At 42.8% G+C, this 15516-nt stretch overlaps 1 protein-coding gene across 1 annotated transcript in view; it reads right to left on the bottom strand.

The window, feature by feature from the left end:
• Positions 1 to 13956, bottom strand: part of LOC127411111 (uncharacterized) — a 53539-nt gene extending 39583 nt beyond the window's left edge. Inside the window, exons 1-3 of the mRNA XM_051646470.1 lie at positions 13947 to 13956; positions 13244 to 13378; positions 9102 to 9525 (exon numbers count right to left, since the gene is read on the bottom strand). Of these exons, the coding sequence (XP_051502430.1) occupies positions 9102 to 9525; positions 13244 to 13378; positions 13947 to 13956 (569 nt within the window). The remainder of the gene's footprint in view (positions 1 to 9101; positions 9526 to 13243; positions 13379 to 13946) is intronic.
• Between the last annotated feature and the right edge of the window lie 1560 nt (positions 13957 to 15516).

Raw genomic sequence — 15516 nt, 5'->3', positions numbered from 1 at the left:
TGCGCTTGACTGAATTGACTCCAAATCAGCTGGACCACCTGGGGGTGGAGTCTTCACTCTCCCCTGAGCATGACCTGCAGCGACAGCACATCCACTGCGCTGTTGAGGTTGCCCACGATGTGAGTGGCTCGCAACGACTTGAGCCACTGGTGACTCCAGAGGAGGAGACGGCGAGCAAATTGTGACATGAGACGAGAGCGCACGCTGCCTTGGCGGTTGATGTCCGTCCGGACCAACACGTGCTTGTCCTGGATCAATGGCCGAAGCCTCCGCAGGGCGAGCAATACTGCCAGCAACTCGAGGCAGTTGATATGCCAACGCAGTCGTGGCCCTGTTCAGGAGCCGGTGACTGCGCGCCCATTGCACATGGTGCCCCAGCCACGCTTGGAGGCGTCTGACGTAACCATGACATGCCTGGACACCTGCACTAAGGGGACCCCTGCTTACAGAAATGCAAGGTCTGTCCAAGGGCTGAACGTTCGGCGGCAGATCGGCGTGATGGCCACGCGATGTGCCCCGCGGCACCATGCCCATCTCAGGACCTGAGTCTGAAGCCAGTGCTGAAGAGGTCTCTTATGCATCAACCCGAGCGGCGTGACCGCCGCCGAGGACACCATATGCCCCAGGAGCCTCTGAAATTTTTTCAGTGGGACTGCCGATCTCTGCCTGAAAGCCTTCAGACAGTTCAGCACCGACTGCACGCGCTCGCTCGTGAGGCGTGCCATCATAGAGACTGAGTCTAACTCCATGCCGAGAAAAGAGATGCTCTGAACCGGGGAGAACTTGCTCTTTTCCCAGTTGACCCGAAGCCCCAGCCAGCTGAGGTGACTGAGCACCAAGTCCCTTTGCGCACACAACAAATCCCGAGAGTGAGCTAGAATTAGCCAGTTGTCGAGATAGTTGAGGATGCGTACACCCACTTCGCCCACTTCCCTGCAAGGGCTGCCCCTGCAACTTTTGTGAAGGCGCGAGGTGACAGGGACAGACCGAAGGGGAGGACCTTGTACTGGTATGCCTGGCCCTCGAAAGCAAACCGCAGGAAGGGCCTGTGTCGAGGTAAAACCGAGACGTGGAAGTACTTCAGGTCTACCGCCGCTGACCAATCTTGATGCCGGACGCCACTAAAATGGGTTTTTGTGTCAGCATCTTGATTGGGAGTCTGTGCAAGGCCCGGTTCAGTACTCGCAGGTCCAAGATTGGCCGCAAACCACCGCCTTTCTTTGGTACGATGAAGTAGGGGCTGTAAAACCCCTTCTTCATCTCGGCAGGAGGGACAGGCTCTATCCGCACGCAAGGCAGCGGCATTCTCGCCCATCACCGAGGTGAAGCGAATGCCATTGAACCTGGGCGGATGCAACTGAATCGCATAGCCAAGTCGGATGGTCCTTGTCAGCCACCGCGACAGGTTGGGGAGCGCAAGCCATGCCCCCAAGCTCCGGGCGAGGGGGACCAAGGGAACAATCGCGTCGGACGTACCAGCGGGTGGGACCTCGCGGCAGGGCGGAGCCTGAGGATCCACTTTGGGGGGGCTCGAGCCCCAACCTCGTGGCCATGCTGAGTCTGGGCACATTGAAGCACTTACCTGGCTCTGTATACCCACCATAGGACCGGTCTGGGATGGAGGAGGAGGGAAATCATCATTGCGGCCCTATTGATTGGCCAATGATTAAATGCTCACTAGCTGGTAAGTACATATATAAATGAATGCAAATGCATGGGATAATTTCATTAACTTGAATGTGCTTTACAGTTGATTTACTGTAGATTACTGTAGATTTGAAAGGCCCAGTCTCACATCCCACACCCGCTTTGACCTTCACTTCACACAAACATCAACACGTCCTGCAACCCCCCTCCTGCTACTCAACCTGCACTTAAGATCTGTGAAGAGGAGGTGTGCCGTGTCTTCTGCAAACAAAAGACAAGGAAAGCACAGGGCCCAGATGGTGTTCATCCACTTGTCTAAAATCCTGTGCTAACCAGCTGGCCCCCATCTTCACACTGATCTTCAATAGATCACTGGAGCAGTGTGAATTTCCATGCTGCTTCAAACACTCCCTCTTCATTACTGTCCCAAAGAAACCCAAAATCACAGGACTTAATGACTACAGACCCGTCGCTCTGACATCTGTGGTCATGAAATAATTTGAGATACTGGTGTTGGCCAACCTGAAGGACATCACTGGACCCTTTCTAGATCCCCTTCAATTTGCTTATCGAGCAAACAGGTCTGTGGATGATGCAGTCAACATGGGATTGCATCATATCCTGCAACATCTGGACAGACAAGGTACATATGCAAGGATCCTTTTTGTGGACTTCAGTTCGGCTTTCAACACATCATCCCAGCTATTCTCCAGACTAAATTACATCAACTCTCTGTCAGTGGATCATCAGCTTTCTGGCAGACAAGCAGCAGCTAGTGAGACAGGGGAAATTCACTTCCAACACATGTACAATCAGACCTGGTGCCCCCCAGGGATGTGTGCTCTCCCCACTACTCTTCTCCCTGTATACCAATGACTGCACCATCAAGGACCCCTCTGTCAAGCTCCTGAAGTTTGCAGACGACACTGCTGTCATTGGCCTCATCCAAGATGACGATGAGTCTGTATACAAAAGGGAGGTTGAATGGCTGGCTCACTGGTGCAGTCAAAACAACAGTGGAGATGACTGTGGACTTTTGGAGGAACACCCCAACAATGACCCCGCTCACCATTCTAAACAGCACTGTGGCAGTAGTGGAGTCATTCAGGTTCCTGGGCACTACCATCTTACAAGACCTGAAGTGGGAGACCCACATTATCTCCATTGTGAAAAAGGCCCAGCAGAGGTTGTACTTCCTTCACCAGCTGAGAAAGTTCAACCTGCCACAGGTGCTGCTGATACAGTTCTTCTCAGCAGTCATTGAGTCTGTCCTCTGCACTTCTATATCTGTCTGGTTTGGTTCAGCTACCAAGTCAGACATCAGAAGACTTCAAAGAATAATTCGGACTGCTGAGATGATTATTGGTGCTCCCCTACCCACCCTGGTAAAGCGGTACACATCCAGAGTAACGAAAAGAGCTGGTAAAATCACTCTTGAACCCATTCACCCAGCACACTTCCTTTTCGAAATGTTGCCCTCTGGCCGGCGCTACAGAGCACTGAGCACCAGAACAGCCAGGCACAGGAAAACAAATTTTCCCCTCAGGCCAACCACCTCATGAGCAGTTAAAACTGCCCCCAAATACTTTCCTTTTGTCAATACAACCATGTGCAGTATTCAATCCATCCATTCCTACTTATATCCATATTTCATTTATATTCTTTAACATATTCTACCTATTCTTCAATACATTACATCACCTGCACATAACTGTATATAAAATATGATATATTGCTCTATTGTATATTTATCTTTGTTTTATCTGTTATATCTTTTTTTATGTCACTATATGTATATATGTTTAAATGTTTATGTTTGTATGTATGTATGTATATATGGTTGCATTCTCTTTGCACTGGAATCTTCTGTCACCATGACAAATTCCTTGTATGTGTAAGCATACTTGGAAATAAAGTTCATTCTGATTCTGAAAATATGGAGACCATGCGCATCAGAGATTGTGGCCCGTGCAGTGCATAGTCGCAAAAAATTTCCGATTCGCATTTCCGTGGGCCCCCCTCCAGTGAGGGCCCCTTTAACTCAAGTCCAAAATTACCCATGGTCCGACACCCCTGCTCCCAGGTTTTTGGCTTCTAGCAGGTGAGTAAACTTTTCTTATGGGCTGACAGCAGGGGCGGACTGGGAAGAGAAATCGGCCCTTGATTTTACATAGAAACCGGGATCGCTGTCCTTTTCTGTATATCGCGGCCCCCTTCGGCATATTGCGGTGCTGTTTTGTGGCACTCTTCAGCCAGTAGCGGCCTGTTTAAGCTTATTGTTGCCCGTTCGGCCCCATTTTGCGGCCGGCTCACAAGTCCTGGTTCTTCCTATAGCCAGTCTGCCCCTGGCTGACAGACAGCAGCAGAGGTGGGAAAGGGTGATGATGGAAAGTTTAACACAGCGAAAAAGCCCCACTGATTCTGAGACTGCAAGAATGAACAATTTTCTCATCAATTGTCACAGAAAAAGCAGGAAGGACAGCAATGATCATTTTCGGAAAGTATTACACTAAGACTGATTGTCGGGACAAAAGGCATCCCGACTGTAACTCGTGGGACACGGCTCGTAAAATCAGGACTGTCCCAGTTTTATCGGGACATCTGGTCACCCTGTCTACCCTTACAAAAGATCTAGAGTTATGGCAAACTAGCCGCAAACATGTCAAATATTTGCTGCAAATATGCCACTCATTATTTTCACATACAAATGAGCTTCACTGAAAATGTTGTCAGTAGTTTGCAGCTGTTCACTGGTAGTGTTGAACCTGCAGCAAACCTTTGGCAACAATAGACAATTTGCTGCAAGTTGTGCAGCAAAGCTCATTTGTATGTGAAAATGATCAGTCCTTAATTTGCGGCAAGTCTGTGGCAAATTTGTCATGAACTCTCAATTTTTATAGGGGTAATTATTATTATTTTATATATAAAAAAGAAAAAAAAACCCAGATCCATTAAAAAAAATGAAAACCTTTTTGGGTTAAAGACAGATCTACAATAAGTTTAGATGTTGTTAAATGATCGTATTTGCCCCTTTTGAAGCTATCAGGCCGTCTTATTTCAACTTTATTGTTTAAAAATTGTCTTTAATAGTGAAATTCCTGGTGAGCAAGTACACTAGCCATGATCCAGCAGAGAAAGATCCACCAATCAGAGAATTAGGGCCAACAAAGCGTGCCTAACCAGCTCTGCAGCAACAGCCCAGTCCAATGACGCACTGTGAATAAAGCAATTTTTCTACACTCTCAAAATATTTATGTTTGACTATATCTGAATATTTTTTAATATTCTTTAAATATACTGATTCAACATTTATAATCAACAACTTTAAATCAATAGTTTTACATCTTTCCATCATTTTTATTCTATTACATCATTTGAAATGCTTCATGGGATTGTAGTTCTTTCCCATATGAAAAACAGTCACTACACAGCCTTGTAAATTCGTCTTTCTAAGATCTCTTCTTAGAATTATTTAAGAGGACAATCAGAAATCTTAATGGAAGAAATGAATGGGAACAAATCTTCTGAAAACAAGATGGCTGAAAAAGTGTGCAGGCAGTGCAAAACTTCATAATAGGCCCTACACCAGTTTCAATTCATTGACAGACACCATAATAAAAAACATCATGTGAATTAGTTTTGTTAGCATTGTTTTTTTCTAACTGGCTAATTCTAACAACTAAATAGTTAGCATTAGCATTACTAGCAGAAACGGTAGAAAAATTGCACATTTTAATAATGTTACATTTTATTCAGTCTTTTGAATAGAAAGCTGATTTAGAAGAGATTGTCTGTGTAAGCGAGAGTTGCTGATTTTAGGCGACGACAACTGTTAGAGATGAACTTTTTGCAAATGAACAGTCTCCCATCAGACATCTTTGCATCAATTTATGTGTGTTTACCTTTTCCTGTGGCGTGACTGATGGTGAGTTGTGTCAGCTGCTTTAGAGACCCCAACCGGGAAGTAATTGCGTTTGCATAATCAATGACAAACATAATATGGAGATACAATTTTCCCTCTAATATAACATTTTTACTCCAACGATGGTTAGGTGTAAGGTTGGGGTTTGGGGGAAGAGTTCATCATACACATTCCCTTACAAAAAAATCTAAAGTTATGACAAACTTGACACAAAGATTTTGCAGCAAAGCTAATTTGCATGTGAACATAATGAGTGGTGAATTTGCAGCAAAATTGCAGCCAGTTTAGGGCAAGCTTACCAGAACTCTTAATTTGTATTACATCATTTACAATTAAAAACAACTCACTTTGGCGCCCCTCTCTGGACATTTAATCTGGAAACTGGAGCTCACACGTGCCCATATGTCTAAAAACTAGTATTGTTGTCTTTTTCTGTATAGCTTGATAAAAAGTCATGCTCAGGATTTCAGAATATGATAGATATGCTTTGTTGTCATTTGTGGGGAAAGGCTTATGATGCTTAAACACTGCAGTGCTAAAGTCCCTTAGTAGAATTGTAGACACACAAAGTTTAATTAAGGATAATTAGACTTGTTTTGGTTACTGATATTTTAAAAAACTGTCAATTAACCTAATAAATTTTATGGTGTATTTTGCTTATAAGTAATATTTTACATTCTTGAGCACTGATGATAATTACAGTGCATCCGGAAAGTATTCACAGCGCTTCACTTTTTCCACATTTTGATATGTTACAGCCTTATTCCAAAATTGATTAAATTCATTATTTTCCTCAAAATTCTACAAACAATACCCCATAATGACAACGTGAAAGAAGTTTGTTTGAAATCTTTGCAAATTTATACAAAAAAAATCAAATTAAAAAAATCACATGTACATAAGTATTCACAGCCTTTGCTCAATACTTTGTTGAAGCACCTTTGGCACCAATTACAGCCTCAAGTCTTTTTGAGTATGATGCTACAAACTTGGCACACCTATTTTTGGGCAGTTTCTCCCATTCTTCTTTGCAGGACCTCTCAAGCTCCAGCAGGTTGGATGGGGAGCCTTGGTGCACAGCCATTTTCAGCTCTCTCCAGAGATGTTCAATTGGGTTCAAGTCTGGGCTCTGGCTGGGCCACTCAAGGACATTCACAGAGTTGTCCCGGAGCCACTCCTTTGTTATCTTGGCTGTGTGCTTAGGGTCGTTGTCCTGTTGGAAGATGAACCTTCGCCCCAGTCTGAGGTCCAGAGTGCTCTGGAGCAGGTTTTCATCAAGGATGTCTCTGTACATTGCTGCATTCATCTTTCCCTCGATCCTGACTAGTCTCCCAGTTCCTGCCGCTGAAAAACATCCCCACAGCATGATGCTGCCACCACCATGCTTCACTGTAGGGATGGTATTGGCCAGGTGATGAGCGGTGCCTGGTTTCCTCCAGACATGATGCTTGCCATTCAGGCCAAAGAGTTCAATCTTTGTTTCTCATGGTCTGAGAGTCCTTCAGGTGCCCTTTGGCAAACTCCAGGCGGGCAGTCATGTGCCTTTTACTGAGGAGTGGCTTCCGTCTGGCCACTCTACCATACAGGCCTGATTGGTGGAGTGCTGCAGAGATGGTTGTTCTTCTGGAAGGTTTTCCTCTCTCCACAGAGAAATGCTGGAGCTCTGTCAGAGTGACCATCGGGTTCTTGGTCACCTCCCTGACTAAGGCCCTTCTCCCCCGATCGCTCAGTTTGGCCAGGTGGCCAGCTCTAGGAAGAGTCCTGGTGGTTCCAAACTTCTTCCATTTATGGATGATGGAGGCCACTGTGCTCACTGGGACCTTCAATTCTGCAGAAATTTTTCTGTACCCTTCCCCAGATCTGTGCCTCGATATAATCCTGTCTTGGAGGTCTACAGACAATTCCTTAGACTTCATGGCTTGGTTTGTGCTCTGACATGCACTGTTAACTGTGGGACCTTATATAGACAGGTGTGTGCCTTTCCAAATCACGTCCAATCAACTGAATTTACCACAGGTGGACTCCAATCAAATTTTAGAAACATCTCAAGGATGATCAGTGGAAACAGGATGCACCTGAGCTCAATTTTGAGTGTCATGGCAAAGGCTGTGAATACTTATGTACATATGATTTTTTTTTTCATTTTTTATTTTTAATAAATTTGCAAAGATTTCAAACAAACTTCTTTCACATTGTCATTATGGGGTACTGTTTGTAGAATTTTGAGGAAAATAATGAATTTAATCCATTTTGGAATAAGGCTGTAACATAAAATGTGGAAAAAGTGAAGCGCTGTGAATACTTTCCGGATGCACTGTAAATACCACCATACAAAGACTTTTTGAAATAATTTGAAATAGCCCACATTATCAAGATGGTCTTTCTTCATCACTTGTTAATATAGGCTACAGTATAATTAGACATATAGGAATTAATTGCCCTATCTGTGTAAAAAAATAAATAATAATAATAATGGCTAGTTACAGATGATGAACATGGCAGGGTTTGTTACATGCATACTCAGGGAGTGAAATATGCATAGAAGTCAGTTTAGACCTATATCTGATATGGGCTACTTTTAAAATTCCATGTGAACAACCTTACACAAAATTAGATTGGAGCAGAAAATCTGATTTGGGCCACATTCAGCTGTTGTATGAACGTAGCCTCAGATGTTATCGCCACCATATTCAGTTGATTAATTACTGAATTCATCAATGATTTTATTTAGAGTAAATAAACTTTTTTTTAGGGATGTCAGGTACCACGCTCATGTACTGGTACTCGTAAAAATGCTCCAATACCAAAAACCGATACCATCTGACCTACAAGTGACATTACATAAACATTCAGCCCACAAATTAAAATTGTGTTGTGTCCTAGTGAGATTATTTAACCAAAAGATCTGTGATTTAATGAGATAAACATATAGTTTGCATGTAATTCAAATGTGAGCGCTTTTGAATGTGTGGAGACAGTGTTGTGCTGATGCCGTCTGCTCATACCTTTTAAGGCTCCTCTAAGGCTCATGCAGGGAAACACAATCATGAGCATTGCACGATCTGTTTGTAGCAGATGACAGTAAACAGAGTGTAAATTCACGTTATAGTGCGAGGCACACACAAAGTACATACTTATTTAATTAAATAGCATCCTTTTACAGTTCAATAATCACTTTGAGTCATGGCTTTTCCAGAGTGGGAAGCTGCCATCATAATGTCAGAGCTCCCTGGTCAAAACAACACAGAAACACTTCAAAATAAAATCTCAGTCAAAATTAAAGGTAAGTTTATAAGAAAAAAGTATGACAGAAATATATTACCACTATGAAGTTATGTAATATTCACTGTAATACTACTACTACTGCTAATAATAATAATAATAATAATAATAATAAATCAGTAGTAACTGTATTATACTTAAGCAGTATCTATCATCTATGATGCTCTGTTATGCAGCAATTTATTTGACAAAAAATTGAAATAGGACAACAGCATCATTTAGCTTTTAATCTCTTCTGATATCTAATTACTCTTGTGATGGGTGGAAAGTTAGAACATCAGGTAACAAAGCAGAAATACTACAGCACATACACCACTGTTTTGGTTTCCTGTGTTCTTGAGTTTTAGATAAGCAGTAATTGTAGCATATGGCACTGTGCACACTAACAGCACAGTAATAGACAGCAAAGTCTGATAAACTGAGATCAGGGATTATCAGAGCTCCATTAAGTGTGTCTTTTCTTTTAATTTCAAACCGTTTTTTAAATCCATCCTCATAGTTGGGGTCACTCATGGCATAGTTGTACCCAATTAGGACTATGGCTGTATCCTTCTGTTGATACCAAAACATATTTAACATGCCACTGTCATTGTGGCTACATGTAATTTCTGCTCTGTTATTCTTGCTGGCCAATAAGTGCAACTTCTGCTGAATATTCACACATCTTGCATCCCCTGTGGAAGAAAATCAGGCTTTGAGAAACTTCAGAGAAATAAACAATAGCAAACAACTATATGATAATGACAAACAGAGAAATAATTTATCACATTGCTATCTCAAAGAATTGCATACCTATATACAAGCAAAAAAAAAAAAAACATGCCCAATCCATATACAGTTCTGAACATTCTTCAGATGCAGGACTAAAAAGACTATAGTCTGTTCACGCAAATAGCCAAAGTCAATGTGACAAAAGAGAGTGTAAGAGAGAGACTTTACTAAAGATAGAGAGAAGGCTCTAAATGAACTTAAACACACCTCCCCCTACTGAATGCATACAGGCCTACAGTAAGTTTGCAGGAAATGGTATGTAAACATAAATTGGTCAAAATTTGTTCATCTGATTGTTAAGTCACAACAATAGAAAAACACAGTCTGCATTACCAAGTAACACAACCAACATAATATAATATTGAACATAATTTAAACATTTACAGTTCAGGGTGTGAATTATTTGAACCCTTGGATTTAATACAGCATGATCACATGGGAAATCAGCATGCTTATTCAGAATTTGGGTTCACTCAAATTTGTACCCGATGTTTTTTTCTTTTTTTTTTTCCTCTGGCTAAAAAAAATATATATTTGCAAAGAATTAAGTGAAATAATGTTGGGTAACACTTTACAATAAGGTTTCATTTGTTAACATTAGTTAACTACATTAGTTAACATGACCTAACAACGAACAATACTTTTACAGCATTTATTAATCTAAGTTAATGTAAATTTCAACATATACTAATACATTTTTAAAATCAGAAGTTTTCTTAGTTAACATGAGTTAATGCACAATGAACTAACAATGAAAAAATGTATTTTTATTAACTAGCATTAACAAAGATGAATGAATGCTGTATATATATATATATATATATATATATATATATATATATATATATATATGCACACTGGCGGCCAAGAATTTGGAATAATGTACAGATTTTGCTGTTTCGGAAGGAAATTGGTAATTTTAATTCACCAAAGTGGCATTCAACTGGTCACAGAGTATAGTCAATTCATTACTGATGTAAAAAACAGCACCATCACTATTTGAAAAAAGTAATTTCTGATTTAAACTAGACAGGCCCCATTTCCAGCAGCCATCACTCCAGCACCTTATTTTTGAGTAATCATGCTAAATTGCTCATTTGGTACTAGAAAATCACTTGACCCCCCCCCCCCCCCCCCTTAACTTTTTGTCTTGACCATAGATGGCACTAAATCTCATCTCAACACCTTTTATGAATGTCTGTGCTCCTCTTAATCTTGATACTGTATTTCATCTGAATATCAACATTTGTGAGATTTATTCCAACCAAACAGCTTTGAGGTTAAATTATCTAATTTTTTGTAATTGAAAAATAGTGATCTGTGACATTCTGTTATGTTGGAATTATTTATTTATTTATTTATTTAAGTGACAAGGTAAATATAGCCTATATATATTGTTAATTGTTTGTTCATGATACCATGCATTAACTAATGTTAACAAATTGAACCTTATTGCAAAGTGTTACCGAATGTCAAAATTGTTAGATTTAGGTTTTGGGTTAGGAGTATATTAATGTAATTACTAGGGCTGGGAAATTTAATGTGTTAATTTCTGAGATTAATATTTTTTTTTGTTTAATGCAGTAAAAAAAAATGATACAGTATCTGTTTATTTTATTTTATTTATTTTTTTTTAATCTTCCCGAAACTTCACGCGATAGGAGAAAGTTGTCCCGAGTTTTTCCTGGCAGGCTACTCAGCCTTTGTGGCTCCAATTAGAGTGGGGGTGGGGGTTAGGGCATCTACTGTCTGTCAGGAACAAACCCAGGCACCTTTGTACAATGTACATTTGTGCACGTCATTCATTATGCACAAAGTATGTCCCGGCCATAATAAACGGGAGTGGATTAACTGCACGGAAAACAAAAGACTTCTCCCGCAATCGGTGAATCAGGTGTGTGAGAGGTACCGGCAAGCTGCTGTATGTCTTTGCATCGCCTGAAAATGCTCACTTACAGTGGTGTCTCAGGGTCATTATTTAGTGTGGAGCACAAACAATCACTTAACAATCAGTTATTTGACCGATCTTTGAAACACTGATGAATAATTTCAAATTCTGTCTGTCATTTTGACAGAAAAAAAAGAAACAAGAAAAAAAATGTAACCAAGTGCATCAGTTTTGACTTCACTCTTTGTCCCTCACATTCCCGCTGTGCATGTGCCCTCTTTATTCCCTGGTATTAATATGCATATTAGATGCGTATTAACTGGCACCATTATCATTTACACCTGGTATTGTGTATCTCTTCCGCAGATCTACCGCAAGACATGTAGTGCTGTTGCTCTAAAGAGCCAAGTGCACCAAGTGTATGCTAAGGGGTTACGGCAATCCTGAATAAGAAGGAAAGCTTGCTGCGAATCACAAAGAACTGTAGTGTTCAGTACGAATGGTTGTAGTGTAATCATGAATTAAATCAACCCGATCTCATGAAAAGTCGTAAATAATTTACGAATTGGCAATTTCGTATGGTCGCGCACGATGTTGTTCGCATAAACTCGTACGACTTCATCACGTGCAAATTTCACGTTCCACTCCAGCCCAATGCACGCAGCCGCCCGCCCGGCTCCCATTGGGGTCCCCAAATCACCCCCAGTGCTAACCGACGGGGCCTCAAACTCGTAGGTAGAAGGACCGAGGCGGGGAGCCGCTGGGGTGGCTTTTTCCTCTAAGGAAGGAAAAAACCGCGACCGCAACGTTGCCATGGTCACGCTCTCATAGTGAGAACATGACCCATCCACGAATGCTGTCTCAGCATGGGCAGCGCCCAAGCATGTAAGACTGCAATCGTGGCCATCGGAAGTGGAGAGGTAACGACCGCAACCAGGAAATACACACAAACGGAAAGGCATCTTTAAAAAGACGCTCTCCGTTAATGCCACTCTTTTAGAAGGGAAAATATACTCTTTCAGTAGGAAGAATATACTCTTTTAGCTGCTGAAACGCCCAGGGGTGTTCTCTGCACTCCACCGGTGCAAGAGGGGGAGAAGCCACTCTAATGCGCCGTAAATCCAACAGCTTTTCAAGGTGAATGGAACGGCAGAGGATTCAGCTCGCTGAACACAACCGCTCGGCTCTGAAGAGAAAATCTGAATGAGTGGTTGCGAGCTAGATCCTTTTATACCCGTATGTCCGGGCATGCAAATTCCACTCGGCAATTCCCATTGGCCTTTTCTTAAAGATCAGAGGTGTTTGGGGCTCCCAAGGGTGACCCCTAGTGTCACTACATCGACACAACATTGATTGAGTGACAGATAGGAAATTAAAGATATTGTTTCACACTAGCAATATCTGTAATGTAGATAAACATGACATGCAGTATATAATAATGCACTAATGAACTCTGTGCACTTAGTTACATTAAGCTTTCAGGTTAGTGTTTTTATTTGTGATGCAGCAGGTGTGCACAGGATTCACAGGAGTTTTTTGACATATAATTTATTGTCATTCAGGCACTGTGTAAACTTGCAGCACACAGATAAACAGCATCATCCCCCTCCTTAACTTCCATTGTCAGGGTCCACTTTTTTTATCTGTCCCTGATGCTGTAAAGCCAGTCTCAAAACCTTTTTCATAAGAGGGAATGTTAACAGTATAGCTGGCAATTAGCACTGGTCCTTCACCTTTTATTTGCCTGTACCAGTATTTGTAGTCATAGTTTGTGTCATTCTGGTAACAGTGCATTTCCACTGGAGAGCCTGGAAGAGTGGAGATGTACTTTGGCCATTGAGTGATCAGCACATTGTCACTGAAATCTGCTGGAAATACAAAGATAGATTAGCAAAAACAGGTTATATTGTTCATTTAAAATTGGCATCTGGTGAAAACTATGAGAATCACTGTCAGGTCTCAATTGTAGATTGAATTTAATACCTTTAAGACATAGCAATGTGAATAAAAGGAAAAACCAGGCCATTTAGAGTTACTTTGTGAACTGTTCTCTTTTGCTCTGTTAGTAACATTAGACAAACTTGTAATTCTTTCTTAAGACACACCCCTTTGTTGCATTATTGATGGAAAAAAGAAATAACACTATGAGCTCCACTGTGCATTTGAAAGAGCCATGCATGTTGCTAAATGAAGTGAGAGACACGTAAAATATGAAATTGAGATTGTATTTAATATCCTTGTTTTTGCTTGTGTCTTGGTCAGTTTTTGTTTCCTGTTACCCCCATGGATGTGATGTTTGTTCTGTTTTAGTTTTAGTTTTGTTTTGTTCCTGTGTTTTCCAAGTTTTGTATCTGGACTAAATTTCTTTTTAAATCAAAGCTGCACTTAGATCCTGCTCTCTTGACTTCTTCCTTCTTTTGTTACAGAACAACTGACCCACAACCATGGATCTAGTGGCTTTGCAACTGCTGCATCTCAAACAGAGAGACCTAACCATAGAGCAGTACATGGAGCGTTTCTGCAGCCTCGCCCAGGATTCTGATTGGGCAGATCTTTGTTTCAAGGACATCTATCACCTTGGACTCAATGATCCAGTGAAGTCCTGCATGCCTAGAGGCAGGTATGAACTCTATTTAGTAGAATTCATTGACCTTGCTTTGAGACTCATATTCTCCCCTTACACCGTGGGGTATGGTGGGAAGCCCGTGCCGCTACCGGCACCTGTGTCACAGTCGGTCTCCCGCGTGTTTACTAGGACTCTTATTTTGAAGTGTTTCCCCCGGACTATGTTACCCAGTATGCTCTGCTCTCATCACTGCCATCTGTTCCTCATTGTTCTCACCTGTTTTCCATTCCCTCTTTAGGCCTTGTTTGTATATATACACTCTAGTTTTGCATTCCTTTGTCAGTTCTTGTTTGCTGTTGTTTTGAGTTCCCGTTTGTTGTTTGACTGTCATCATTTTTATTAAAGCCTGCACATCCTCACATCCTGCCCGGCTGATCCTCACTGGATGCTCGGTGAATATGTTGAGAAGGCTCTGGAACTTTGCGGTTCCCTTTTCACAGTGGATTATGGCAGGAACCCTGGGCCAAAACCTGCTTCCACAGCTCCTTGCTCCAAGCCTTCCACAGCTCCTTGCTCCAAGCCTTCCAAGGCTCCTTCATCCATGCCTGCCACGGCCAATGTGCCTGTGCCCACGCATGCCATGGCCAAGAGCCAGCGCCCATGTCTGCCACGGCCAATGAGCCAGTGCCCACACTTGCAACGGTCTACGAACCAGCGCCCACACCTGCCACGGCCAACGAGCCAGCGCCCAAGCCTGCCACAGCCAACGAGCCAGTGCTCATGCCTGTAGCCTCAACCGTCCCAGAGCTAATGCCTGTGGCCTCACCCGCTCCCATAACTATGCTCCCAGCTGTCCGGAAAAGGAGGGAAAAAAGGACACCTTCTCCTCAGTTTCTGCCCGTGCTCACGACCACGGAGGTCGTTCCCCAGTCTCTACCCATGCTCATGACCATGGAGGTCGTTCCCCAGTCTCTACCCGTGCTCACGACCACGGAGGTCATTCCCCAGTCTCTGCCCGTGCTCACGACCACGGAGGTCGTTCCCCAGTCTCTACCCGTGCTCATGACCACGGAGGTCGTTCCCCAGTCTCTGCCCGTGCTCACGACCATGGAGGTCGTTCCCCAGTCTCTGCCCGTGCTCACGACCACGGGGGTTGTTCCTCAGTCTCTGCCCCTGCTCATGACCACGGAGGTCGTTCCCCAGTCGTTGTCAGCTCTCGTCGAGCCTCCCATGGCTCCACCTTCCATGGTTCCACCCCTCGAGCCTCCCACGGCTCCGCCTTCCATGGCTCCACCCCTCGAGTCTTCCGACTCCCCATCCACTCCGCCTTGGCCGCCTGTTCCGTCTTGCCCTCCGGTGGTTTCTCTGGGTTCACTGGTGGCCTTCAGCCCCTCTCGTTTCCCCTGTGCTTTCTTGGACTGTCGATTCCATAATGTCCTG

Source organism: Myxocyprinus asiaticus, chromosome 20, assembly GCF_019703515.2.
Source record: "Myxocyprinus asiaticus isolate MX2 ecotype Aquarium Trade chromosome 20, UBuf_Myxa_2, whole genome shotgun sequence".
Classification (NCBI taxonomy): Eukaryota; Metazoa; Chordata; class Actinopteri; order Cypriniformes; family Catostomidae; genus Myxocyprinus; species Myxocyprinus asiaticus.
Note: the sequence above shows the minus strand (reverse complement) of the source record. Positions and strands in the feature narration are given on the sequence as shown.